The sequence below is a fragment of the Lemur catta genome, chromosome 8 (assembly GCF_020740605.2).
Source record: "Lemur catta isolate mLemCat1 chromosome 8, mLemCat1.pri, whole genome shotgun sequence".
Lineage (NCBI taxonomy): Eukaryota > Metazoa > Chordata > Mammalia > Primates > Lemuridae > Lemur > Lemur catta.
The window spans coordinates 49,865,526-49,891,832 of record NC_059135.1 but is presented as its reverse complement, the minus strand read 5'-3'; the positions used below and the strand labels follow the sequence as shown (position 1 = coordinate 49,891,832).

General features: G+C 40.1%; 1 protein-coding gene and 1 long non-coding RNA gene across 7 annotated transcripts in view; one reads left to right on the top strand and one right to left on the bottom strand.

Moving 5' to 3' along the window:
• Positions 1 to 2,964: 2,964 nt before the first annotated feature.
• The window catches only part of NFE2L2 (NFE2 like bZIP transcription factor 2), a 32,162-nt gene continuing 8,819 nt past the window's right edge, over positions 2,965 to 26,307 (bottom strand). For 3 of the 6 annotated variants that reach the window (XM_045559437.1, XM_045559442.1, XM_045559440.1), the window contains exons 2-5: positions 6,956 to 7,222; positions 6,219 to 6,308; positions 5,040 to 5,228; positions 2,965 to 4,658 (exon numbers count right to left, since the gene is read on the bottom strand). In XM_045559437.1, coding sequence (XP_045415393.1) covers positions 3,444 to 4,658; positions 5,040 to 5,228; positions 6,219 to 6,308; positions 6,956 to 7,222 — 1,761 coding nt within the window. In that variant the 3' untranslated portion in view covers positions 2,965 to 3,443. Of the gene's footprint in view, positions 4,659 to 5,039; positions 5,229 to 6,218; positions 6,309 to 6,955; positions 7,223 to 12,206; positions 12,594 to 21,489; positions 21,514 to 26,307 lie in introns of those variants that run through there. The other 3 variants (XM_045559441.1, XM_045559438.1, XM_045559436.1) reach the window with 3 other exon arrangements.
• On the top strand, positions 8,774 to 13,082 carry LOC123643744. The gene is made up of 2 exons (XR_006736914.1): positions 8,774 to 8,803; positions 11,219 to 13,082. It is a non-coding gene; the product is annotated as an uncharacterized LOC123643744 (long non-coding RNA).

Here is a 26,307-nt window from a genome sequence, read left to right as displayed (position 1 = left end):
GACGTTAATACTTCAATGTAAAAGGCATATGTACACAATTTTAAACTACAGAATTAAACTCAAACTGAGTTCAAATAAGGTTTAACAGGTAGCTAAATTTAATCTGAGGACAGTTATAAGGTTCTTAATTCAAATGCGTATTGAGAAATGAAAAGATGGTTTAATTTTTTGTCATGGATAAGTTAGGATTTGTTATATTTGAAATTGTAAATTTATAATTCTACATAATGCAATATGCTTAGTACTTCAGTGGAGTATTTTTAGGTACTGTAAGGTTCTATGATCAGTTATCTTGCATGAATTGGGCAAAATATTTTGAAGTTTGACTGACTCAAAAGAATGCAGGTAAAATCTGTTCTTGTCTGCCCAGCAGTGCTCTTCCCACTTCTAAGTACTAGCCAATTCCCGGTGTTCCATATGGGGATGCTGCTGAGCTTGGTGTGAACTCTTACTTTAAGACCTGGGAATGTTTTGAGATTGGAAAAGTGGTCTTCTGACAGGATCCTCCATCACTACCACCACCACTGGAGGAATTTCCTGGATAGCATGAGAAAAATACTTGGGACACAGAATCTTCACATTTGAATCCTTGAATCCATTAGACCTTGGAGTTATTTTCAACCCTGAGATTTCTAGTCACCTGAGTCAAAATCGCGTAAGCTAATATAACTGGTTTCTCCTCACTTGTAACTAAAAAGCATCCTAGTACAAGGCTAAAGAAAATTCACAAAACACCTAATCCTTTAGAGTGTTTACTATGAGCTAGGCAGTACTTTTTTTGTGGAGTGACCTGGGTACTAGTATGCTTTACAGATGAGGAAATATGCCTAAAAGTCCTTTGGTTAGTTGCTAGAGGCCATTCTAGGAATTGGCAGCTGCAAGCCCAGGCAGTCTAGATCTAGGGCCAGTGGACCACTATACTGTATTACTCCTAATGAATTGATGTGACTCTTCAGTGAATAATTCATATGTAGTGCTTATTCAAAACAAGGTGAATACCTATCATTTCCCCACTTTAAAAAAGCAAAGCAAAACATGAACAAATGACAAACAGCTGCTTAGATGAATATCATGAACTGATAATTGAATGGTTTATTGAGAAAAATGCAGATTTTCAAAAAATTTTGAGGGCCTTGTTTTTATACTCTCAATTTACGTATCTGATAGATCTAACAGTATGTCCAAAAGCGAACAGACTTTCCACCTGGACCTCCCTCCTGGATCCAGTCTTCACTGTCCCTGCCTGGGCAACTCAGTTCTTAAAGATGTTCGATGCCTTGATTCTCACATCTGTTCTAGTAAGTCCTTTTAGTTTTACCCTGGTGGATAAGCCGTCATAATGCATGAGCCTCCCAATTGGTCTCCCTGTTCCCATCCTTTCCCTCTAGTCTAGACTATTCTCAACACAAAAGTCAGAGGGAACTTTCTTAAGTTGTATCTCTGAGGCATTTTATTTTTATTTATTTATTTAGAGACAGCGTCTCACTCTGTTTCCCAGACTAGAGTGCCGTGGCGTCAGCCCAGCTCACAGCAACCTCAAACTCCTGGGTTCAAACGATCATCCTGCCTCAGCCTCCCGAGTAGCTGGGACTACAGGCATGTGCCACCATGCCTGGCTAATTTTTTCTATATAGATTTTTAGCTGTCCGTATAATTTCTTTTTAATAGAGACGGGGTCTTGTTCTTGCTCAGGCTGGTCTCGAACTCCTGAGCTCAAACAATCCTCCTGCCTCGGCCTCCCAGAGTGCTAGGATTACAGGGGTGAGCCACCGCGCCCGGCCTCTGAGGCATTTTATAACAAGGTGGTGCTCATACATATTTAAAGTTCATATGTATATTTTTTAGCTTGACCTAGTAAATCATTAACTTGTCTTTTTTTTTTTTTTTTACTGGTATATAGAGATCCTTTTGTCTGGGTGACTTAAGACTGTAATTTGTCAATGAACATCTCTTGTTTTTCCTTTATTGGCAGTAGGGCGGTATTAATGCTTCCAATTTTGTCATTTCGGGTTCAAACTCACCTCTGTAATAGCCACCACTGAAGGCAGATTTGAAAAACTTTTACTTAAGGCTCCATGTGCTTCATGGCTTGCAAAATGACAGCCTGCAAATCTTGCAACAGCAATGGCCAGTCCAACTGCTACCACTGTACTGGCCATGGCTCAGGTTCAGTCCCCCCTGCCTCAGATGGGAGGGCAGTTCAGTCACTGGCCTTTACCAGAAAGTGCCGCGGTAACTGCCAGCAGGCACAGACTCCAGAGGGAACTTTTAAAAACCAGTCAGGTGCTACTCTTACCACCACCAGTATCTTCCCACTTAATGTAGGCTCATAAGGCTCTGTGCCATGCCCCAAAGCCTATTCTTCCTGACTTACTCTCCCCCTCCCTTTCTTCAGCCACATTGTCTTTTTTCTTAAACACACCTTTGCCTTTGGATTTGCTGTGTTTTGTCTGCAATGCTCTTAATTATGAAGATGGCTTGCACACTTTCAAATGTTGCCACCTCAATAAGGCTCTTCCTATTTGTAACCTTATTTTAAGTTGTGATGCTTTTTACTGATCTGCCCAATCCTTTTCCTTGTAAGGATATATATAGTATGCTTGCTATCTCCTCTTCATTAGAATACAAGATCCAGGAGGATAGGCATACTGGGTTTTGTCCTTTGTACTTCAAACAATGCCTAGTGCATAGTAGGCAATGTATCTATTGACTTGAATAAACAAATCAATGTTTTCATATCAATATATAACATTTTCTTGGGTTAAGACGTACCTGCTGTTGAAGAAGACATTTCTTCTTGATATATACTTTATTTCTCTATGACCCTGGCCCAGAAATTTAATATAAAATGCTTTTCATATTTTTGAAGAAAACATTCTGAAAATGCAAAACATCTAAACATGTTAAATTTTCTTTGGAAAATACTACTGTGCGAATAAACTCAAAGGAATCCCAAAGAAATAATTTAACAGTCATAATATTCCTTTATTAGTACCAGCTCTTGAAATTGCTTTTTTTTGCCAGAGCTAAGCAATATAAAAGTCATTTTTTGTTCATACAGTATTTATAAAAAAGTACATAGTGGTTAGTTTTGCAACAATTTGCTTTTAGCCAGATGTCATACCATCATGTAAATTCTATGAATGTAACAAATGAGATAAGAACAGTATAAATAAAAAGTTTTTGTAGTATTTACACTTATACAGAAACTAGCCCAAATGGTGTCCTAAGAAATTAAGTTTACAGTTAAAATGAAACTACTGATTCAACATACTGATAGTTTAATGCTTTTTAAAGTTTCATATTATTTTCTATACTAGTTTTGGGTATAATTTTGCATAGAATTACTTATAAAGTATGATATTTCTGCATTTCACAGTAGGAGCTTTTAGTATAACAGCACAAAAGAACACTAGCTCAGAAAAGGTCAAATCCTCCCAAATCTAGTTTTTCTTAACATCTGGCTTCTTACTTTTGGGGACAAGGAATACATTGCCATCTCTTGTTTGCTGCAGGGAATATTCACTAGGAGAGTAAGGTTTTCCATCTTCATCGCGTAGCATGCTGAAGACTTCAAGATATAAGGTGGTGAGTTGTTTTTTCAGTAGATGAAGGCTTTTGTCATTTTCTCCTTTTTCTTTGAGCAGTTTTTCTTTCTCATCTTTTAAATGATCTAAATCTTGCTCTAGTTCTACTATATTTTCCAGTTTTCTTTTTCTGCAATTCTGAGCAGCCACTTTATTCTTACCCCTCCTACGTATATCTCGAATTAATGCTAGTTGAGCTTCATTGCAGTGCTCTTTGGACATCATTTCATTGAAGTCATCAACAGGGAGGTTAATGATTTTTTCTACAGGGAATGGGATATGAAGAGCTTTTGCTCGAAGCTCATCTCTTGTGAGATGAGCCTCCAAGCGGCTTGAATGTTTATCTTTTGTGAATGGAGTTTTCCGATGACCAGGGCTTACAGGCAATTCTTTCTTTCGTGTGTTTTCACACTGAGCATCATGCCCCCAAGATGGTGATAGGGGTTGCACTGTATCCCCAGACGAATGTACTGGCTGTGTTTTAGGACCATTCTGCTTGACACTTCCAGGGGTACTATCTAGCTCTTCCACTTCAGAATCACTGAAGCTAAGCGGTGTGTCTCCATAGATGGATGATTCCACTGAGTGTTCTGGTGATGCCATGCTGGGACTTTTGTTCAGTGAAATGCCAGAGTCAGAATCATTGAATTCTGCTGTGCCTTCAGGGTGGTTTTGGTTGAAAGCTTTACAAAGTGATAGATCAGAAACATCAATGGGCCCACTTAGAAGTTCAGAGAGTGAATGGCTTAAAGTAGCAGATGAGGGCATGCCGTTGCTGATACTGGGCTCTGCTATGAAAGCAGAATAAAATTCATTACCAAAATCTGTGTTTACTGTGGCATTTGAATTTAATGAGTTCACTGTCAACTGGCTGGGGTCTTCTGTGGAAAGGATACTGCTGAAGGAATCCTCAAAATCGTTAAGAAAATGTGGACTGCAATTACCTACTTCTTTTTCCAGTGAGGGGATAGATGAGTAAAAATGATAATTGTTGTCAATTTCTGTCAGTTTGGCTTCTGGACTTGGAACCATAGGAGTCTCAACCAGCTTGTCATTTTCAATATTAAGACACTGCATGGAAAAGAAGTTTATACTATATGAATCAAGTTTCTATTTTTAATAGCTGATAATCCATCTCTGATGGTAAATTCAGGTAAACTCTGCTTACCCCCATTCTCTCCATGCTTTTCTATAATTCAGAGATAATTCCCATTTCCAACAGATATTTATATATTTTCAGAGTTCCTAGATCAAACTTTAGGTTTATAAGTTCTATCCTCAAGATATCCAGCCCATTTAACTAGCATGGATGGCTCTCATGACTAATTTAAAAGCACTCTCAAATCCTTTCTATAAGCTAGTAGCATGTAAATAATAGATAATCAGAATGACTAATTCAGAAGACACTGAATATAAAATAGCATCTTCAGTATTACATTAGATCTTAGTTACCTGTAATTCTGGAATGGATAATAGCTCCTCCCAAACTTGCTCAATGTCCTGCTGCATATTGTCTAAATCAGTGGCTATCTGAGCAACAGACGTTTCAGATGACTGAGTCTGATTACAAGCAATGAAGACTGGGCTCTCAATGTGGCCAGGAATATCAGGAACAAGTGACTGAAATGTAGCAGAAGAAACCTGAAATTGACAAGGCATTTATCTATATGAGTCTGCTACCAACAGTGGATGAATGAGCTCTAGGGCACCATCACACACTTTAAAGTGCAATCACCTGCAGTTCTATATTTCTCTGCTTACTGACCATTATGGCCTCTATTTGTATATAATGAAACAAATCTTTTTTTTCCAACCAACTGACTCTAAATTTACTCTTTACTGACTTAACTGTTTTATCCTACGCATTTGAAGGTAAATAACTTCAAAACGACAACCTTTAGGATTTAATTTATCTATCTAGTATAGTGCTTCAAATTACAACAGATTTATTAAAATTGTTAATTGAACAGGTCTTGTTCATTACCCCCCAAAATTTTTAGATATCTATAATAAATTATTATTTTTTTTTATTTTTAAAAATTTTTGAGACAGAGTCTCACTTTGTTGCCCGGGCTAGAGTGCCGTGGTGTCAGCCTAGCTCACAGCAACCTCAGACTCCTAGGCTCAAGCGATCCTCCTGATTCTCCTGCCTCAGCCTCCCGAGCAGCTGGGACTACAGGCATGCACCACCATGCCCAGCTAATTTTTTCTATATATATTTTTAGTTGTCCATACAATTTCTGTTTTTAGTAGAGACAGGGGTCTCACTCTTACTCAGGCTGGTCTTGAACTCCTAACCTCAAGTGATCCTCCGGCCTCGGCCTCCCAGAGTGCTAAGATTACTGGCATGAGCCACCGTGCCCGGCCTATAATGAATTTTTTATTTCCATGGTTATGCTGATCCATGTTTCTGGCTATGCAATAGTAAAGGGGTTTGATTTTGTATTGTATGAGGGTCCTTTTTTTTTTAATTGTAAAGTTATCTATAGGCTAAGGTTTCCCTGACAAAATATTTCCTTGATAAAAAATTTCCTAAGTTTTTTTTTCCTTTTCTTTTAAATGGAGACACATTAAAGAGACTTATATAGGATATGTTTGATGTAGTTTTGCTGTTAATCAAATGTTTTATACCTCATTGTCATCTACAAATGGGAATGTCTCTGCCAAAAGCTGCATGCAGTCATCGAAGTACAAAGCGTCTGGTTTGGGAATGTGGGCAACCTGGATAAAAGGGAAAGACATAAAGGAAGAAAAAAATTGTTAAATGTTCCATTGCCAAGCTAAAGACTCATTATTTATGTTTGTAAATATTTAAAATCTAGTTAATATTTCTCTTATTTCAGAAATGAATTTGGTGCAGACTCAAACCAGACTACCTGGGTTCAAATCTTAGCTCCCCCAATTTTTTGAGTGATCTGGGAAAATTATTTAACCTTTGAGAGCTTCAACTGCTCATCTGTAGATAAAATGGGGATAATGGTACCTAATCCATAGAGTAGTTATATTGATTGAATCAGTCACTGTATGTTAAGTTAGTGCCTGCCACAGTACCATAGTAATCCCTAGTACTAGTACAAATTCCACTGCCACTACTTCTGTTGCTGCTGTTTGATCCTTACAGGATGTTTCCATAGTTTGCAAAGCTCTTTCATGTAATTTATGTCCTCCCAATCCCTATGATAACTCCAAGGTAAGTAGGTCAGGTATTGAACTCATCAGGAGGCTGAGGTTGGGAAGTAGACTTGACAAGGTAAGTAAAACACATAGTAAAAGCCAAAGCTGCAACTCAAATCTAGATATTTTAATTCCTGGGTCAACATTCCCTTAAACACAACCATACACTTTCCCAAGAACTGAGCACTCTGTACCTGGGAATAGTTGGCAGATCCACTGGTTTCTGACTGGATGTGCTGGGCTGGCTGAATTGGGAGGAATTCACCTGTCTCTTCGTCTAGTTGTAACTGAGCAAAAAAGGCTTTCTCTTGCTCCTTTTGGAGTTGTTCTTGTCTTTCTTTTTCAAGTTTTTTCTGTTTTTCCAGCTCATACTCCTTCCGTCGCTGACTGAAATCAAATACTTCTCGACTTACCCCAAGATCTATATCCTGCCTCCAAAGTATGTCAATCAAATCCATGTCCTGTGTTTAAAACAAAAAGGGAAAGAGAGAGACCACCGTTAAACTGGTTTTTAAATGTCAGATACAACATAAATTAATTCTCTTTATGCCACGGTTCATGGTGGAGAGTGGGGAGATGACAAAATCTGAATGAGAAAACAGATCTAATGTTCTAGAAGAGCACAGTTAATTCCATTCAATGAATCTATTCATTAAGAACAACAAACAACCTACAAACACAGCCATCCATTCTAATCACTTACAACTTGGATCATTAATGATCGGGTGATGGTAGAGGTCACTAAAGGGCAAAGTTACAAATGCTGCACATTAATGTGTTTGAATTAAAAGAAATTCCACAGTTGTTTAATGGAATATAGAAATTAGAGTAAGCACTTCAAGCCATTGGCTTCTTACTAGAAATGGGGTTTGGAAAACATTACTGAATACATGGAATTTTCTTTAAACTTGTTCAGCAAATATCTGGTTTTTAGAGGGACCCCCCCCCCCCAAGTTAAACTATCAATCTAGCAGTTGTGAAATATCACCATTCTTTTTTTCCTTTTTTAACAGACAGACTCTTGCTCTGTCTCCTAGAGTGGAGTACAGTGCAGCATGATCACAGCTTGCTGCAGCCTTGAACTCCTGGGCTCAAGTGATCCTCCTCACTCAGCATCCCAAGTAGTTGAGACTACAGGCACCCACCACCAGGCCTCGCTTATTTTTTAAAAAAACTTTTTGTAGAGATGGGTTCTCACTATATTGCCCAGGCTAGCCTTAAACTCCAGGCTTCCCAAAGTGTTGGGAGAACAGGTGTGAGGTACTGAGCCCAGCCTCACCATTCTTTTGATCTTTCCTACACTAGATTATCTGCTCACCATCATTTGTTGCTATTCTTGTCTCTGTGGCTCACCTATTAAAATAATTTTCTTTTGACCTGAGTTTTAGTTCTTGAGGCATGAACAAGTTGGGAAAGAGAAGGGTTGTCTATTGCCTACCAAAAAGTTAGGAAAGGGATAGAGTACCCACCAGGTTCCTTCCCAAGAAATCATCAATAACCCTCTTTAAAAAAACAAAACAAAAACATCACTCCAGGGAAGGATTGAAGGCATTATGTTTTAAGATATAGGAAGAATCTTACCAGGAGAGAATGGATTTGATTTAGTAAGAGACACATGGGGATAGAATTTATATGACCCAGCTAGGCTTAGGAACCACATCCAGATTTTCCTAACCAAAAATGTGTTGAAAATTATTTTTCTGACTTTTAACTTTAGTTTTTGGAAAAATCTGAACAGGAAATTTAAATCAGTTTTCATTTGACAAATTATCTATACTGAAAAGAAAATGAAATTGAGACTGTGAAAACCAAGACATGGGGGAATGCAAGCAGGGGCCTGAAGGCCAGTGAATACAGTGTGCACAAACATCACATTTGGTAGGGCTAGAGCTCCACTACTTTCAGCCTCCCAAGGACAAACATAACATGGTAGTTTCAGTGAGGAGTCCAGCTACTTTTTACCCAAAAAAGGAGGAGCAGGCCACCCAGCCTGGAGTCAGCACTGGCTGGATGACACAGGCCACCTCTACGCTTGACTAAAGGTTAGTGTTGGAATCTTAAATGTAAAGAAACCCTGCTGCTCATGGGCTCATCATTATTCTAGCCTTGAACAATATATAGTGTAAAACATACAAAGTAGGTATAGTAAAAGCACCTGCAGCTCTCTGAACTTGCTAGGGCATACCTAATTGTTTGAAAGCTAATATGTGTATTAATGGCTTTCTATATGCCAGGCACTGTTCCAAGTACTTTACACACACAAACTAATACTCAAACTTATAAAATGTCTCTATTTTAGAGGTAAGAATACTGATGTTTAGGGAGAAGATATTCTACTATCAAGTGGCTGAACAAGGATACATACTCAGCAGCTCTACTGGGGGTCTGTGCTTTTTTAATCACTAGTCTACACACAAAATCTAATCATTAGCTACTGGTTCCTAAATTGGGTAGGATATAAAAATCTATTGTACTACAGTTGTCCCTTGGTATTTGAGGGGGATTGGTTCCAGGACACCCCCCCCCCCCAAGATACCAACATCTGAGGATGCTCAAGTCCCTGATATAACATGCTAATATAGCTACACTTAGTTTATCTCATCTCTAATACCGTGTAAATGTCATGTAAATAGTTGTCATACTATATTGTTTTTGTTATTTTTCATATTTTTGATCCACCATTGGTTGAATCCACGGATGCAGAACCAGTGGCTTATAGGGTCGACTATGTATACACTTTGCCTTAACATCTTAGTGGTGTGAAGTGGCCAGTTTACATAAGCTGGTGCCACCTGGATCAGTTTCCTGGCCAAGAGCAACAAAATAGCAACCACAGAGCACTCAGTCATACGTAGTTATCTTCTCTGGGGGTTCCCCACTAACATAAGGAGGAGAATAATTTCCATTTTAAAAAGTGATTTGTTTCTATGTTAATGGACATGCTTACCCAAAGGTCATTACGTGAAAGAGAAAGGTCTCAGGTATAGAGAAACCTACCTTAAAATTCTGATTAAGTTGGGCCTTTCTCAGTGAATCTAGATATGGCAGCGTATCCTATCTAGACTTTCTGCAAACTAGAGCTATCTGACCAAGATATTAAGGAAATGTTCAAAATTAAAGGATGATCCTGCAATCTTAACTGAACTCTAGTTTCTCTCTGTAAAATAGGCAGTACTTGTTCCTACCCCCCTCAAGAACTGATGTGCAAAGTGTGTGGAGATCTTTAGAAGGTCAATAAAAGAAAACCAAACACATGTCCCTGCACCTGGGAACCAGTTAGACACATCCCTGCCTAAATTATCCCAGAATACCTGGGCCTGGGGCTTCTCTTGTTAAGAGATCCCAGAATAAAAACTAGTATCTGAGACAGGTGCAATGGCTTACGCCTGTACCTAGCACTCTGGGAGGCCAAGGCAGAAGGACTGCTTGAGGCCAGGAGTTCGAGAATAGCCTGAGCAAGAGCCCAGCTCTACAAAAAAAAAAAAAAGAAAGAAAAATCAACTGGGCATGGTGGTGCACAACCATAGTCCCAGCTACTCAGGAGACTGAGGCAGGAGGATCACTTGAGCCCAGGAGTTTGAGGTTGCAGTGAGCTATGACGACACCACTGCGCTGCTCTGCTCTGGTGAAAGAGTGAGACCCTGTCTTAAAAACAAACAAAAAACACAGTATCTGTTGTGACTTTTTCACACAAGAACGGAAGCAGCACCACAGCAATTTATTTTGCAAACACCTGCTCACAAATCTGACTTCCTAAGTATCCCTAGAACCACCCCCCCAACCATGAACTGGAGGATAATCTCTAATGTAATTCACTCTAAAATTATCAGTGGCAATCATGCCAAGAATTGATATAACTTACTGCTTTTTCCTCCTTTCCCTTCCCACCAATGATAATGTCTGAGAGGTTCTGATGGTTTTAGCTGTACAATGTTTAATTATCCCATCCTACCCAAACATATAGATGTTGGTGGATCAAATGAGACACATAAAAGATATCTCTCTATAAATGTAAAATATGCAATGCAGTGGGTACATACACTTTTACATATACATTTTTCTTTTGAGACAGGTTCTCGCTCTGTCACGTAGACTAGAGTGCAGTGGCACAATCATAGTCCACTGCAGCCTTAAACTCCCGGGCTCAAGCGATCCACCTGTCTCAACCTCCCAAGTAGCTAGGACTACAGGCACATGCCACTACACTTGAGTGATTTTCCTATTTTTTGCAAAGACAGGATCTAAGACCACTATGTTGCTCAGGCTGGTCTTGAAATCCTGGCCTCAAGTGATCCTCTCACCTCTCCTCCCACCTCAGGCCCCTAAAGTGCTAGAATTACAGGGGTGAGCTACCTCCCATTCAATTGCCATTCAGTTCCTGCTGTGACTATCCTTCAATGCACAGCTCTAAAACAATTCAGTATGTTTTTGTTTTTAATTTCTCATAACATGGTCAGAGAGGGACACTTCGATGGATCCTTATGAACAAACAAGAAAAACATGAAGCATTATTTGGATCAGCTCTTGAGCATCCTGTTCTTGTTATCTGATCTGAAACTGCTGGACCATGAGAGACTGGGCAGCTCCTACAGCCCTAGCTTACTGTCTCCAACAGGAATGCCACCAAATGGTGTTTTAAATGGCAATATCTAATAGTTCTTAATCAAGCTGAGGGGCATTTAATGCAATCATAATAGGATCAAAACAGGTTTCAAAGTGTTCTGAGAGGTTTTCCTATGTATTTTAAAGTTTATATTTATGTAGAGTTTATTCTTGCTATGACAGGTCTCTAAAAGAACTGTTTTTTAAAAATAAGAAAGCTTAGTTTTAAACAACTATTTTGGATTCACCAAAACACATTCCGATCAAGATTAGCATGCAGTAACAATGGGTTTCTTGTCATAGCCTTAATATGCCACACTCTGTTATTCAGATTTTCACGTTTCGGAAGGAAAAATCCTGCAGAGATTTGGTATCGTATGAAACATTCAAAGCTTTATGTTGAAAAAGAACAACAGTTCTCAGTCTGTTAACCTAAGACTCGCTGTTGGGGAGGCCTGCAGGCTCAGTGCTGTGTTCTGTGCTAACCTAACAGGCAGCGAGCATTTCCCGTCAGGAGCCGTGTGACCGGGCACATGACTGATTCCACAAACGACCCACTCTCAGCAAAGCTCACACATCATCGAAGAGGAAAAAATAGTCCGGGTGGAGCCCACAACAAACAAGAACATGATACTGGACAGTAGGGAAGGGAAGTACATTAAGGAAGAACTAAAACTGCTCTTCTGCACATAAATGCAAGGCTTTGAGGAAGTGCGCCTGCCTGACCCCTGCAAGTCCCCCTAGGAGGAAGGCCACAGTGCAAAATGTCAGATAAGTAGGGTTTGGGGAGGGAGATGAAAGAGGTGGAGGGTTTGTGTGGCACTTCAACAAGTATTTCCTTACAACTGGTGAAGTTTCCCAAGAGCAACGCAACACGGGCTGTGAGCCTTCACATGGCATGCGGAGCAAACGCTGTCTGCCATTTAGTGTCTGAATTGTTTTGCTGTTGTCCTTCAGTGATTCCTGAGTGTGTTCCAAATTATGTTGCTAGCTTGGCTTAGACAAAAGAAGACAATTTAATAAGAAACAAATGTTGGACACTTCATGTTATATCACCATCTGGCCTAACAGAAATATTCACGTTTAAAATGTATATTTCATCATTTGCCATCTGGGTAATCTGTTACACATTTTATGGGAAATCTGAAGTTGGACAATTAACTCATACCACTTTAAAACAAACATCTTTGTACCAGGATAAACAAAGAATAAAAGCCACCAGCATAGAATCCATGCTAAACATGTCTTTTGCAAGCCAATTTTTAGTGCCTTAAACAAACCAGCATTTATCATGCTCAGATGATCAAAAAAAAATCAGAAAAGGTAAAAGCAAAGATAACATGATCCCTGTCCTAAATTAAAATTATTCAATAAACTGAGACTCTGGAAAAGTATTTGAAATAAAAAATAAAATAATTTCTTTTACACACTCAAATGTATAGATGATACTTGCACTTCTCAACATTTACTCTTTCCCCCTTCCCTCTCCCACCCTCTATTTTGCCCAGAAAGTGACAGAAAGGCGGTGGGAGGTTTCCTTCTAAAGATAAATTTCACCAATAAACTGTTAAAAAGTAAATTGTACATATTATTAACTTTGTAAACAGAAAATGGAAACTGATCCTTGTTTCTAATTTTACAATAAGGTTAAGATGTCTTAAGTTATTTCTTTATAAAACCATGTATTTCCATTAATAATAAATCTTATTTTAAAGTTTACTCCCCTGAGATCTATTCTTCATCCAAATATTGGTTACTAGCATTCAGAATCTAAGTTACACCCGCTTATATTTTTCTTTCATACATTTCATTCTGTATATTATGTCCAGGTGATTGTATTAATTACCTAAAAGCTAAATCTGGTTTAATATATTTTTTTAATTTTTTTTTTTTTTTTTTTTTTTGAGACAGAGTCGCATTCTGTTGCCCGGGCTAGAGTGCCTAGAGTGCTGTGGTGTCAGCCTAGCTCACAGCAACCTCAAACTCCTGGGCTTAAGCGATCCTACTGCCTCAGCCTCCCGAGTAGCTGGGACTACAGGCATGTGCCACCATGCCCGGCTAATTTTTTCTATATATTTTTAGTTGTCCAGATAATGTCTTTCTATTTTTTAGTAGAGATGGTGTCACACTCTTGCTCAGGCTGGTCTCAAACTCCTGACCTTGAGCGATCCTCCCACCTCGGCCTCCCAGAGTGCTAGGATTACAGGCATGAGCCACCACGCCTGGCCTGGTTTAATATTTTTTTCCGTACAAGCTACCCAAATATTTTTGAACAAAACCGGATGGAATATGAATCATATCCTACCGTCTGTATGAATATAAACCAAATTAAGAGCTATAGGAAGCTACAAAAACAATTGAGAGCAGGCTTGAATTTTGAAGAATTGATAAAATTACAACAAAGATCTTCCTGATTTACAAGGTTCTACTTTGCAATCATAATTCCTTACTAAAGTAAATGACACCAAGCAGATGTTTTTTTAAAACATTAAATGCCATGTGAGTTGTATTTAACTCACATTGGCTTTGAGCCCAGAGCCTCGTGAAGCATACTCATACATCTCTTCACCTTGGGAGCCAAGAGAACTATATTTCAAGTTGCATATAACTCACGCACAGAAAACAATAAAAAAATACAAATTTTTCATTAAATTAGAAAGGATCATTTTGTTTTTGAAGTTTCTATTCTGTTTTCATAATTAAACACCATGGCCCTAAGGAAAAACATTTTTTCCAGTGTGGCAGTCAATGTGTTAAAATACATCTTGCTGATGCATTTCTACCTATTTCATAAATATCTATCTATTTACTTCTCTCCCATCTTGCATTACAAGAATACAGGTAATGCAACACCAGTTGTCTCATCAGTGAGAATTCTAAATAAGGCAGATGATAGGGCGTTCTTTACAGTTTTGCCCACATTCAAGTAGGTTTAGTTTTACTGGACTGATGTGCTAACTCTTAATTGTGTTGCTATAATAATTGTAAAGTAGGTGATTAAAAATACAGAATCACAGAATGCTGGCGATGAAAAAGGGGCCTTACAGCAATCTAGGCCAAGTATAAGTGTTGCCAGGTTTATTTCTGTTTAACTACAGCACCATTTAAAAAAATAACTGGCCTGGCGACATGGTGTATACATCAGCAGAGACTTAAAAGGTAGAAATAGTTACCACTACCGCAAGGGTTTCTTCTAGAGAAATCTTATTAAGGATTATTTCCCTACTTTTGAACAACTACAGATCTTTACAGCTTACAAATTCCCAAATACACACTAAGAGGTGAGTTATTCAACAAGTTAAAACGCTAGATCACAAATTTACCATTACCTGGACTATAGAACCATCTTTCTATCATTTTATCTTTCTACTAGAAAGCAGACCAGTTTCTTCAGTCTGTTAAGTTACTATGTACAGACATTTTCATGGCCTGCTTCCTGTTCACAAACAAGTTTCTCAGCAATGACTCAATCTGAGAAATATGATCCAGCCAGTTTACTGGAACTCTCACCCATTATAATTGTCTGTAAACTGCAAAGCATGATGCAAAGATAAAGCAACCTGGTAAGTGAAGAGAGCAAGAACTTGGATGATTTTCTCGAGAGGCACACATGTAGTTAGGTCAAAAAGGGATCAGAAAGGACAGTTAATTTCCAAAACAGGAGGTGATCCCACCTTCTACAAAAAGAACATGGTTCTGACTTTTCCATGAGAGGTTTCATACCTGCGTCCCAAGAGTTATTTTTCGGTTGATTATATTTGAGCAGGATACTGCTGCTAGGCGTGTCAGAGGATTTATGCAAGGATCTTACTACTTTGCTGACGGAATGGCTTGGTTTGACAAGCAAACTTTAGGATATATTTTTCTAATCTTTTCCTCATTTCTGAACAAGCCATGCATGTATTCAGTTCTAAACGCTGTCCTTCACACATGAAAGGACCTTTTCACCTTTTTGATTAGGACTTCTATTAGAATGATCCACCCCTCCCACCCCAATACTGACAACAGAACCTTCAGGAACATTGGATCCAACTCCCTAACCTACTTTACCTAACCTACATGGAATTAACTAGGTGTGAACTAACCAGATGGCTCAGATATCCACCTTGAGGTTAAACAGCTTTGCTGCCCATCCTGGTGCACCCTCTTCCTACAGGGGAGTCCTCCAGGAGGGTGGGCGCACATGCTCCAGCATGGCACACCACAAGGGCTCTCTACAGACACTTTTGCCACTTCTAAACTCGCCAAGATACCCTTTATCCTCTCTCTGGTCTGGCACTTATAAAAAGAAATCAGTTCAATCTTTGGAGTCCTTTTCAGATTTAACTACCTACAATTAGCTAAAAATAAGAATCAGGACAGTTAGTCACCTGGGTTTGGGGGCTGAGTACTAAATGCTGTTTTTTGCTACCAGCCGGAGACCTTGTATGCCCGTGGTGGTGGGTATGAATTTTAGATACATATATTTATACAATGTATTATATTATATAAAGACTATAAAACACTTAGCTTTTTTTTTAAACAACAGAACTTATTAAAACAGACCAAGGGGTCTGTTTTTATAGTGTGGACTTTCTTGAGTATGAAATATTTCTTGATATAGTAAGTTACTAATGGCTAAAACGTCATTCTACCAGAAGGATGGTAGTTTTAAAGGTGGTGGTCAAGACCAACAAGATTAGTATACATACTACCCTAAATGGATCATTAATCCATCTACTGATCTAATACTTATATATGAGACCACCTCTCAGGTGCCAGGAACTGTGCTAGGTGCCAGGGATACAGAGACGAGTAAGAGACAGTCTCTGATCTTAGTTATAAGACAGTGTGATGAGAAGCATGTAGAAACCCAGGCGACATGGAGGAGGTACCACTAAATATGCACAGAAAGATCTCACAGGAGGTGACAACTGCAAGTGTTAAACCTGCTTTCCAAAAGCCTTGCCCAAGTGAGCACTTGAAAGTGACGGAGGTCATGGAGGTGGTGAGAACACAAAAAATAAACACATCTTCACTCTTCTTTATGCATTCTTGGTCTTCCTTCTTGGTGGTGACAACAATTTCCCCCGAGCCCCCACCCCATCCCCCAGGCTCAGATTCTCCAGCTCAAGAGACTCCTCTCACGCAAATAAACTTCCTAGAGGTTTCCACCTCGCATTTCAACTTTTCGGTCAATATGAGTCATCTGTCTCAGCCAAGATGGGAATTACCCTTAATGCCACCTTGTTACGGCATGCTACAACTGCAAGGGACCACAAGAATCACCCAGACGACCCCTTTCATTTTGCAAATAGGGAAACAGGTCTAGAGGGTGAAATAATTTGTGAGAGGTCAGAGGTCAAAGGATTCTAAAACTACCTATGGTCTCCTTTTCTAATTTTACAACTCTTGCCAAGTTGTTTAGTAAAGGGGAAAAGATATATCCTTGCTTCCCTTTAATTTTTTAAATTTATATATATATTTTTTAACCAGGCAGGGAGTGTGGCTGAACTGTTGCTGCCCACCTGCTTAGTATTTTTAAATTAGCACCTCTTGCTCTAGCCTGCTGGCCTCACAGGTATCTAACAGCTTCTATTACAGCTAGTGTTTGAACACTTCATGGTTTAAACAATGCTAATGGGCAGGCTTTCATTTGAGCTTCACAACAGCAGCATGAGGGAGGTGAGCCAGGTATTGTGATCTTCACTTCTAGATCAACGCATTGAGGCTTTGGGGATCAAGCAACCTGCCCCAAATCACACATTCAGCAAGTAGTAGAGCCAGGACTTCCAAGTCTGCCCTCTGGACACTCAGGCCTGCCTGACCCAGATGACTCACAGGCAAATCAGGCCAATTTACTTGCATAGGAGAGTTTAGCATTGAAACCTATCTTCCCATAAAGCCAATATTTACCCCCTACTTTATGCCTTTATGTGTCTTATGGGGTTTTCTTACAATGGTCTAACTAGATTGTAAACTCCTTTAGGGCATGAGAATGGCTTTTAAAAAATACTAATAGATAACACATGTATATGGTATAAAATTTAAAAGTTGCCAAAGTAACCTCCCAGTTACCCTCCTCCAAGGGAACCACTGGTATCAGGGGTTTTTTTTTTTTTTGCGTTTTCTTATGAACATAAGTCAATACACACATATAGACACACAAAATAGCATATAATCATAGCGTTCCACAATTATTTACCTCCATTTAATACATTTTGGAGATGGTTCTGCATCAGGGCATAGAGATGTCTCATTATTTTTAAAGACTGGACAGTATTTCATTATACAGATATCACTTAATATATATTATCTGATAATATAATTATTTAATCAGTCCCCCATTTGACTTTTAAGTTGTTTCTAATCTTTTTGCTATTACAAATAATACTATAATGATATCCTTGGACAGAAATCATTTCATAAACGTGAGGATATCTGTGGGATAAATATTTAGAAGTGGAGTTGCTTGGTCAAAGAGTATGTGTATTTTTAATTATGACAGATACTGCCCAATAGCCCTAACAGAGGTTGTGCCTTTTACACTCCCACCAGCAATGCATGAGGAGTGCCCCACAGCTATGTCCTTCACATCTCGCATCATACTGGCATAGGGGACCCACTCAATAAATACACATTAACCATTTGTACAAGGTCTCCTATATTAATTCCAGAATCATTTCAAAATTGGGACTGTCCCACTATCTTTTAACAATAAAACTGGGGCTAAAGAAAGGAATAACTTCAGCCTCTCAGAAGTGTTGGCCAGCGAACAGCATTTCTTTAAAAAGACCACCAGTGTAAGCCCAGCCAGGCTCCAGCCAAGCTAACCCTGGTCTGTGCCTGGGAAGCTGGCAGCACATTCTACAGAGGCAAGAAAGGGGCAAGAAATGTGGAGGCCGGGGTACCCACAGTTAAGACAGAGATTGGGCAAAGTCTCAATGTAGGAACTCAAGCGTGACAGGCAAAATCAGCAACCTCAGCTTTTCTTATTGATAAGGTAGACTTTCAAAAGAAAAAGCAAATCGAGCCAGGCTGATCCACCTATGGCTCCTTAAAGATCAGGAAAAAGCAATCTTTCTAAACATGTGTCATTCAGGAACAGGTGTTTCTTGGCCATTAAAGTATTTAATACATTTAGAACACTCAGCTTAGGAGGGCTGATGGTGATCTTAAAGGCCACAATCCAATCCCCAGGTTTATAAATGAGGACCCTGAGGCCTGAGATGCTAAATGGGCAACTGGCCCTAGGTCTCATGTAACTGGGTAGAATCCAGAAGCTCATCTGGTCAACCTAACACAACTTAGATTTCAAGCTAGATTTTCCTATTATAATGTCTATTCCTTAAAAACTCATTATATATTAGAAATTACTTGGAAAACAGATCCTTACAAAACTGTTACGTGTTATTCACCCTGTTACAAAATTAAGGGCCCATGAAACTCTGTTATTAGAAAACCACCCAATGTCTGACCTGTACTCTTCTTTAGAGGACTTTCCTTCCCCTGCCAGCAAGCTCGGAATACTGTGTGATTTTCTAAGACTGCTCCCCTGCTGAACACATAGGAATAAGAGCCTCCCAGTTCATCTTCAGGCAGATCATCTCCACTGCCTAGCCCCCAGTGTTACACCTCCTAGAGCAAACGTGGCTCAAAATTAGTGTGGATGCCTGAGTACCCCCCAATCATGGAGCAAAGGTCATGTGCCCACTAAATGCACATTTCTGGCTGACTCATCCAAGGGCTCACCAAGACCTAAGTAGGACCCAAGAAATAGTGCTCTACTCTTTGGAAAGAGAAAGCCCTTGAAGATGCCAACCCTTACAGCTATCATGTTTTACAGGCACAAAACACTTTCACTTCCATCATTACGTCATTTAATTCTCACACTACTCTGTGTGAAGATCAGTGAGATGAAGAAATAAAGATGAAGGTTAAGTATCAAAGATCACACAGCTTATCGGCTGCATTAGTGGCAGACGCAGCACTCCTCCAAATCTGATGAATCATAAATCAAATTGCCGTTTAATAAATCACAATGCCTCCCTTTCCTGCCTCACACTTCTCAAAAAACAAAATAAAATTCTGGTTTGCTCTAACAGTGTTCATTGTAGTTGTTGGTGGGGTCTTCCGTTAAATCGGTTTCTCGCTACACTTGTAAGAAAACAATACCATAAAACAGGCCTAAACTTTTAAATGATCTCAGACAACCTCCACTAAATAATAAACACATGAAGTCAAGCTCTGAGGCTTTTCTTCAAAGACAAAAGCTGTGGGTCTGGTTTAAAATCTCTGGCTTTGGGGAAAACAATTCTTAAAATATGAAAACCAGCTGTATGGAATTTTCCAAAGAAATGCTCACACAAACCGTGGGAATTATTTTTACCTTATTACTATCCCCCATGAACATATTGTTTATACTGCCCAACAAAAATACATGTCAAACACCTAAATGATCACACGTCCACTGGTAGGCATAACACAAAAATTCTTTTTCATTACCACCTAAAATAATTGCTTTTTTTTTTTTTAGAGACAGGGTCTCGCTCTGTTGCAGGGGCTAGAATGCAGTGAGTGGTTTCATCATAGCTCACAGCAACCTCAAACTCCTGAGCTAAAGTGATCCTCCTGCCTCAGCCTCCCCAGTAGCTGGGACTACAGGTACATGCTACCATGTCCGGCTACGTTTTTTTTTTTTTTTCCTGTAGAGACGGGATCTTGCTATTGCCCAGGCTGGTCTCCTGGGCTCAACGGATCCTCCTGCCTCGACCTCCTAAAGTGCTAGGATTACAGGCGTTAGCCACTGCACCCAGCCCAATAATTGCTTTTTAAAGACATTTTCTTCAGCCTGGATCTGGTAGAAGTTTCAGTTCTTTGCAGTTCTGATGTCTACTATGTTTCCAATTCCAAGTAAACCCAGGATCTAAAGCAAAGGCTATAAAGAACACTGGGTCCAGTCACCATCTGGAAATAGGTCACATCATTTTATAGCAACCTTTGGCCTCAGTTTCATCTGCAAAAGGACAGGACTGGGTTAGGTGACCCCCAAGATCCTTTCCTCTAAATGCCTCTGATTCTATGAAGCCCAAAATATTAATGTATGTCTGAAAACTAATTTTGAATTTCAAAAAATGGGCTAATTTTAGCTACTTATAAGATGGTCTAAAGCTGCAGTCCCCAACCCCTGGGCCCCAGACCGGTACCCATCCATGGCCTGTTAGGAACCCAGCCGCACAGCAAGAGGTGAGCTAGCAAAGCTTCATTCATATTTACAGCTGCTCCCCATCACTCATATCACCGCCTGAGCTCCGCCTCCTGTCAGATCAGCGGGCATTAGATTCTCATAGGAGCACAAACCCTACCATAAACTGCGCGTGCAAGGGATCTAGGTTGTGTACTCCTTATGGGAATCTAATGCCTGATGATCTGAGGTGGTGACGCTGGTGCTGGGGAGCGGCTGCAAATACAGATTATTATTAGCAGACAGCTTTGACTACACAATAAATGTAATGCGCTTGAATCATCTGGAAACCACCTCCCCCAACCAATCCAGTAAAAAAATTGTCTTCCATGAAACTGGTCCCTGATGCCAAAAAGGTTTACCTCTGCTGTAAAGTATCCTTGCCTAATATAAATATAACACTAGGGCCGGGCGCAGTGGTTCAAGCCTGTAATCCTAGCACTCTGGGAGGCCGAGGTGGGAAGATCGCTTGAGGTCAGGAGTTTGAGACCAGCCTGAGCAAGAGCGAGACCCCATCTCTACTGAAAATAGGAAGAAATTAGCTGGACAACTAAAAGTATATATAGAAAAAATTAGCCAGGCATGGTGGTGCATGCCGATAGTCCCAGCCACTTGGGAGGCTGAGGCAGGAGGATCCCTTGAGCCCAGGAGTTTGAGGTTGCTGAGAGCTCGGCTGACGCCACAGCACTCTAGCCTGAGCAACAGAGCCAGACTCTCTCAAAAAAAAAAAAAGAAATATAACACTAGGCCGGGCGTGGTGGGTCAGGTCTGTAAATCCCAACACTTTGGGAGGCTGAGATGAAGGATCTTTTGAGACCAGAAGTTTGAGACCAGCCTGGGCAAGGTAGAAAGTCCCTGTCTCTACAAAAAATTAAAAAATTAGCTGGGCGTGGTGGTACGCACCTGTGAGGCTAAGGCAGGAAGATCACTTGAGCCCAAGAGCTCAAGGCTGCAGTGAGCTAGGATCACACCACTGCATTCCAGCCTGGGCAACAGAGCAAGACCCTGTATCTAAAAAAAAAAAAAAGGGGAGGGGAGGGGAGGGGAAGGGAGGGGAGGGGAGGGGAGGGAAGGGAAGGGAAGGGAAGGGAGGAAAGAAGGAAACGAAAAAGAAGAACATGCGAGCCACAAAGGAAATTTTAAATTTTTAGTAGCCTAGCCTCCCTAAAAAAAAAACAGGGGAGTTTAATTTTAACGATATATTTATTTAACCCAATATATCCAAATATATTTTAATCTGTAACCAAAATTTTAAAAATTAGATATTAGAAGTGACACTCTCAACACACCCTACAACAAATCTTTCTCAACATGATGACATCAAATATAATCCTACCAAAACAAGAAAGGTATATTTAACAGAAAACTATTTTATACTACTTCTATTTTTAAATTTAAACCAAAATTCAACAAAATTAGAAATTCAATCCCTCAGTTGCACTAACCACATCTCAAACACTCAGAAGTCAAGAGCTGAAATGTGACCATATTACTGGACAGTGCAGCTCTACAAGAGCCTGCATGAGTCCTCCATGCTCCTGAGGGAAGAATTCTATTGAACCAAACTCTTCTGTTTTACAAATTACTTCCTGAGGACACACTGAATATACTGTGAACATTAATCCTTTCAAACTACACTAGGTAGTATGTATACTATTAGCAATTATTTGTAAAAAGCTACCTGAAAGAACTGAAAGAGCTGATGTGAGTCTGAATTACTAAGAGGGCTCATGATGACTAAGTGGGCCATTTTGATTTTATTCAGCAATGTTATGGTCTAGCCTCCAATTACCATGTTTATTGCAAAGGTTATCTGAAGAATGGATAAAAACAAGGGGCCTTAGGAGATGGCACAATCTGTTTCAACTAAAACTATAAATTAACTTGGAGTTCAGAAATTATATTTCAACTGCTTTCAGGTGCATAACCTTGAAAATGCACAGTACCCACTCTTTTTGCATATTGCCAGACAGCAATCTGGACTTCTTAAAAAAGAAATTATCATTAGTGTATAGATCATACTTCATTCTCTTAAAATCAATACAGGAATCTTTTCCTTAAAGTAAATCTTTTCAACAAACCCACTAAATAATTGTACAGGGACAGTGGTTAGCTGGTAAGCCTTCACATTAAGATTTGAGAATGAAAGATCACAGTGTCAAGATTCTCAGTCCAGATAAAGCCAGGCATGCCACCATCTAAGTAATAACAATCATGGCCACCATCTATCATGCACTTTCTATTAATAATATTCATCCTTGGGTTGTCCTTTATATTTTTAAGGAGCATTCATGTGCTTTTTTTTTTCATATGAAAAACACTTCTTTAAGGGCAGGTATTGTCTTGGCTTCCCATTACGGGAGCAGCTCGGTGAGGCGAGGGGGCAAGGCCTCGGCTACCCTGCACAGCCAGTGCGCGGCAGAGGTCCCCGTTGGCACCACGTGCCTTCCCCAGCCCGCGTGCTCAACACTATTAGCTTTTGTATCCATTATCTTATTCAAATCCCAGTTCCCCGCGTGCGTAGTAGTGTTATCACTGCCATTTTGCAGTAAGGAAACAGAAGCAGAGAGGTGAAGTACTTTTGCCTGAACACCCCCATCTGATAAGTGGTGATAGGGAGAGCCAACTCCGCTTTATCTCACAGAACCAGAACTCTTACCACTCAAATGACACAGGCTCTCACTTCAGAATAACCTAGGCCTCCTCAAGGAGGCTGCACGGTGCAATGGAAAGCAGGCGGGCTGGGGAAGGCACGTGGTGCCAACGGGGACCTCTGCCGCGCACTGGCTGTGCAGGGTAGCCGAGGCCTTGCCCCCTCGCCTCACCGAGCTGCTCCCGTAATGGGAAGCCAAGACAATACCTGCCCTTAAAGAAGTGTTTTTCATATGAAAAAAAAAAGCACATGAATGCTCCTTAAAAATATAAAGGACAACCCAAAGATGAATATTATTAATACATTCAACTCCTGTTGTAGATGTCAAATGACCATGAGAAGCATTTACTTACTTATTAGGCTTCTAGGTCTATATAAAAAAATAGAAAGTGAGGTCTTAACTTGTTTATGTATCAGACATTTGTGTGGTGACAACAAAGGTTAGTAAATGTAAAAAATGTTCAGCATTGTCATCTCCCTCAAGAGTGTTAAAGGTTTTCTTTCCCTCCACCATGCTTTTTTTTTTCCAGCCAAAGTTAGTCAGGGGTAGTTACTACAAAAGAAATATTTTAAAACCACTAAAGAAGGGGTGAGGGGGGATAGGAAGAGGCCAAGGCCACACAGGCTGGCTCAGTTCACGTTTGGATTTAGCCTTCTTCCACTAATGCACTTCTATGCCCCAAACTCCTGTCCACATAACCTGCCTGTGGACACGGGGTTTCTAGGCCCAGAACCCCAGAGTAAGAACTTCTGCAGCAGGTGAGGGAGTGGGTCTGGAAGGGAGTCCTATGAGACGGTTTAACAATCCTCATAAGCACAAGGAACCCAGTGGACAGGCTGCTGGGTTCCCCAGAGGAGCCTGGGTAGCGTGTGGGGCCTCTGCCGTTACAGGGTGCACATAAGGCCCCTGCGCCATCCTGAGGAAGAAAAGAATCCATTCTTAAAGCGAAACAGCAATTTCTGGCTGGGTTTTCCTCTCCTTTCTTTCACCAATGGAATGAACACACTGGTGGATGAGTTTCTGTCAAAACACAGAACAGCAGAGCGTGTAAGCTTGAGGCACAGGCGGTTTCATGGTGGGGCCAACAGAAGAGGAAAATCTACTCCTCTCCCTTAAAAGGAAGGCTTTAAAAATTCTTTTTATTTTTTATTTATTTATTTTTTTTTGAGACAGAGTCTCGCTCTGTTGCCCGGGCTAGAGTGAGTGCCGTGGCGTCAGCCTAGCTCACAGCAACCTCAGACTCCTGGGCTTAAGCGATCCTACTGCCTCAGCCTCCCGAGTAGCTGGGAATACAGGCATGCGCCACCATGCCCGGCTAATTTTTTTGTATATATATTTTTAGTTGGCCAGATAATTTCTTTCTATTTTTAGTAGAGACGGGGTCTCACTCTTTGCTCAGGCTGGTCTTGAACTCCTGACCTCGAGCGATCCACCCGCCTCAGCCTCCCAGAGCTAGGATTACAGGCGTGAGCCACCGCGCCCAGCTAAAAATTCTTTTTAAATGTTTATAGCAAAGGAACAATTTAGAGTGACAATGACAGATCTTCAATATGTATGCTGATGCCAAACCGACAATGGTTACACCCACACCTCGGTAGGAGCCCGCCACCATTTCCCTGCCTCCGACCTGCCCATCTTCCAATTCACCTGCCAGATAACTTCCTGTCCACTCCCAGATCGTGTGCCTTGCCCTTTCCAAAACTTTCCACGGTTTCCAAATGCCCTGTATAAATTTTAGATACCACATATGAGCACCAAAGGCCTTCTGCAGCCACACTCAAGTTAACCTTTTCAGCCCTGTCAACCTAGTACTATGCCATAGTCCAGCTCATGCCTGCACCGTTCCTTGGGCTTCCAGCTGGAGCCTGAACCCCGTGAAATCTATTGGCTTAAAAAAAAAAAGGCCTAGTTATTAATAAAATGCCAGCTCCTCCAGGATGTCCCCTCTGAGCACCCCTGCTGGAAGTCACATTTTCTCATCTGCACTGCCATGGCCCTGTCTATATCACAGACTAGCTTGTATTAAATACCACATTCCTAGAGGGCAGTTAATGGACTCACTCGCACATTTACCGAGCCGCTATTAAGTAAGCACCAAGCATGGTGCTAGACATCAGAGCTACCAAGAAAAGAATAAAATACAGTACTTACCGTACCGGAACTCATACACTAAGGAGAGGAGACAGAGACACTAACGAATTTATACTAACCATGATATGAAACACACCCTCCAATTCAGGTGTACAAAGAGCAAAAGGAATCAACTAGGAGGGGCAATTTGAAAAGTAAATGTCCTCACTGGAGGACATTTGCTGCATTATCTTGGAAGATTAAAACAGCTTTATGCCCTGAAAGCTCTCGCTTTTATTATCTACCCCAGGGTGTGTAGATACCTAATAAATATTTGTGGAATGAATAAGTGTACATTATTTAGGCCAGAATTCAATATTTTCATTGTATATCTAAGGTATCTCGGATTAAAGAGTTCAAATTACATATGTACCAAAGGTATCATGTTTTATATCATTTATGACCCAACTACCAGTCACAGAAAAATTATTTAACTTCATTCCCAGTAACAACATTTCAAAATTATTCTTTGGGTATTCTACTAAAAGTAAAGTATTATATCTTACGAACTATTATTAACACACACCCCTTCAAGTTAATGATAAAACTGATTTTTTTTTAGAGAACAAACATGAAAATATCCATTAAAGAATTTTGCAATCTGGATAATATAATCAATATAATAAGTGTTGATTAAGTGTATTTTCTTAGAGGATACTAGTTATTTCCCTCAGGCTGATGGTTAGAAAAAGGACAAGTGGGCAAACTCACCTTGCCCCATATTCTAGACTTTTTTTTTAAGGCATTAAGCTATTACCATATGATCTCAACCTATTCAGCTATTCTACAGCTTCTTTTACTCTTACCTTAGTACCCAACTTCTTCAAAAAGGACCCAGTAGAAAAGCTAGTAAAGACCCAGAGAAATATGGCATGTGACTTAGTTTATCTTTTTAGGACCAATTCCTTGCAGCTGTGGGCCTGAGAATTGGCAAATA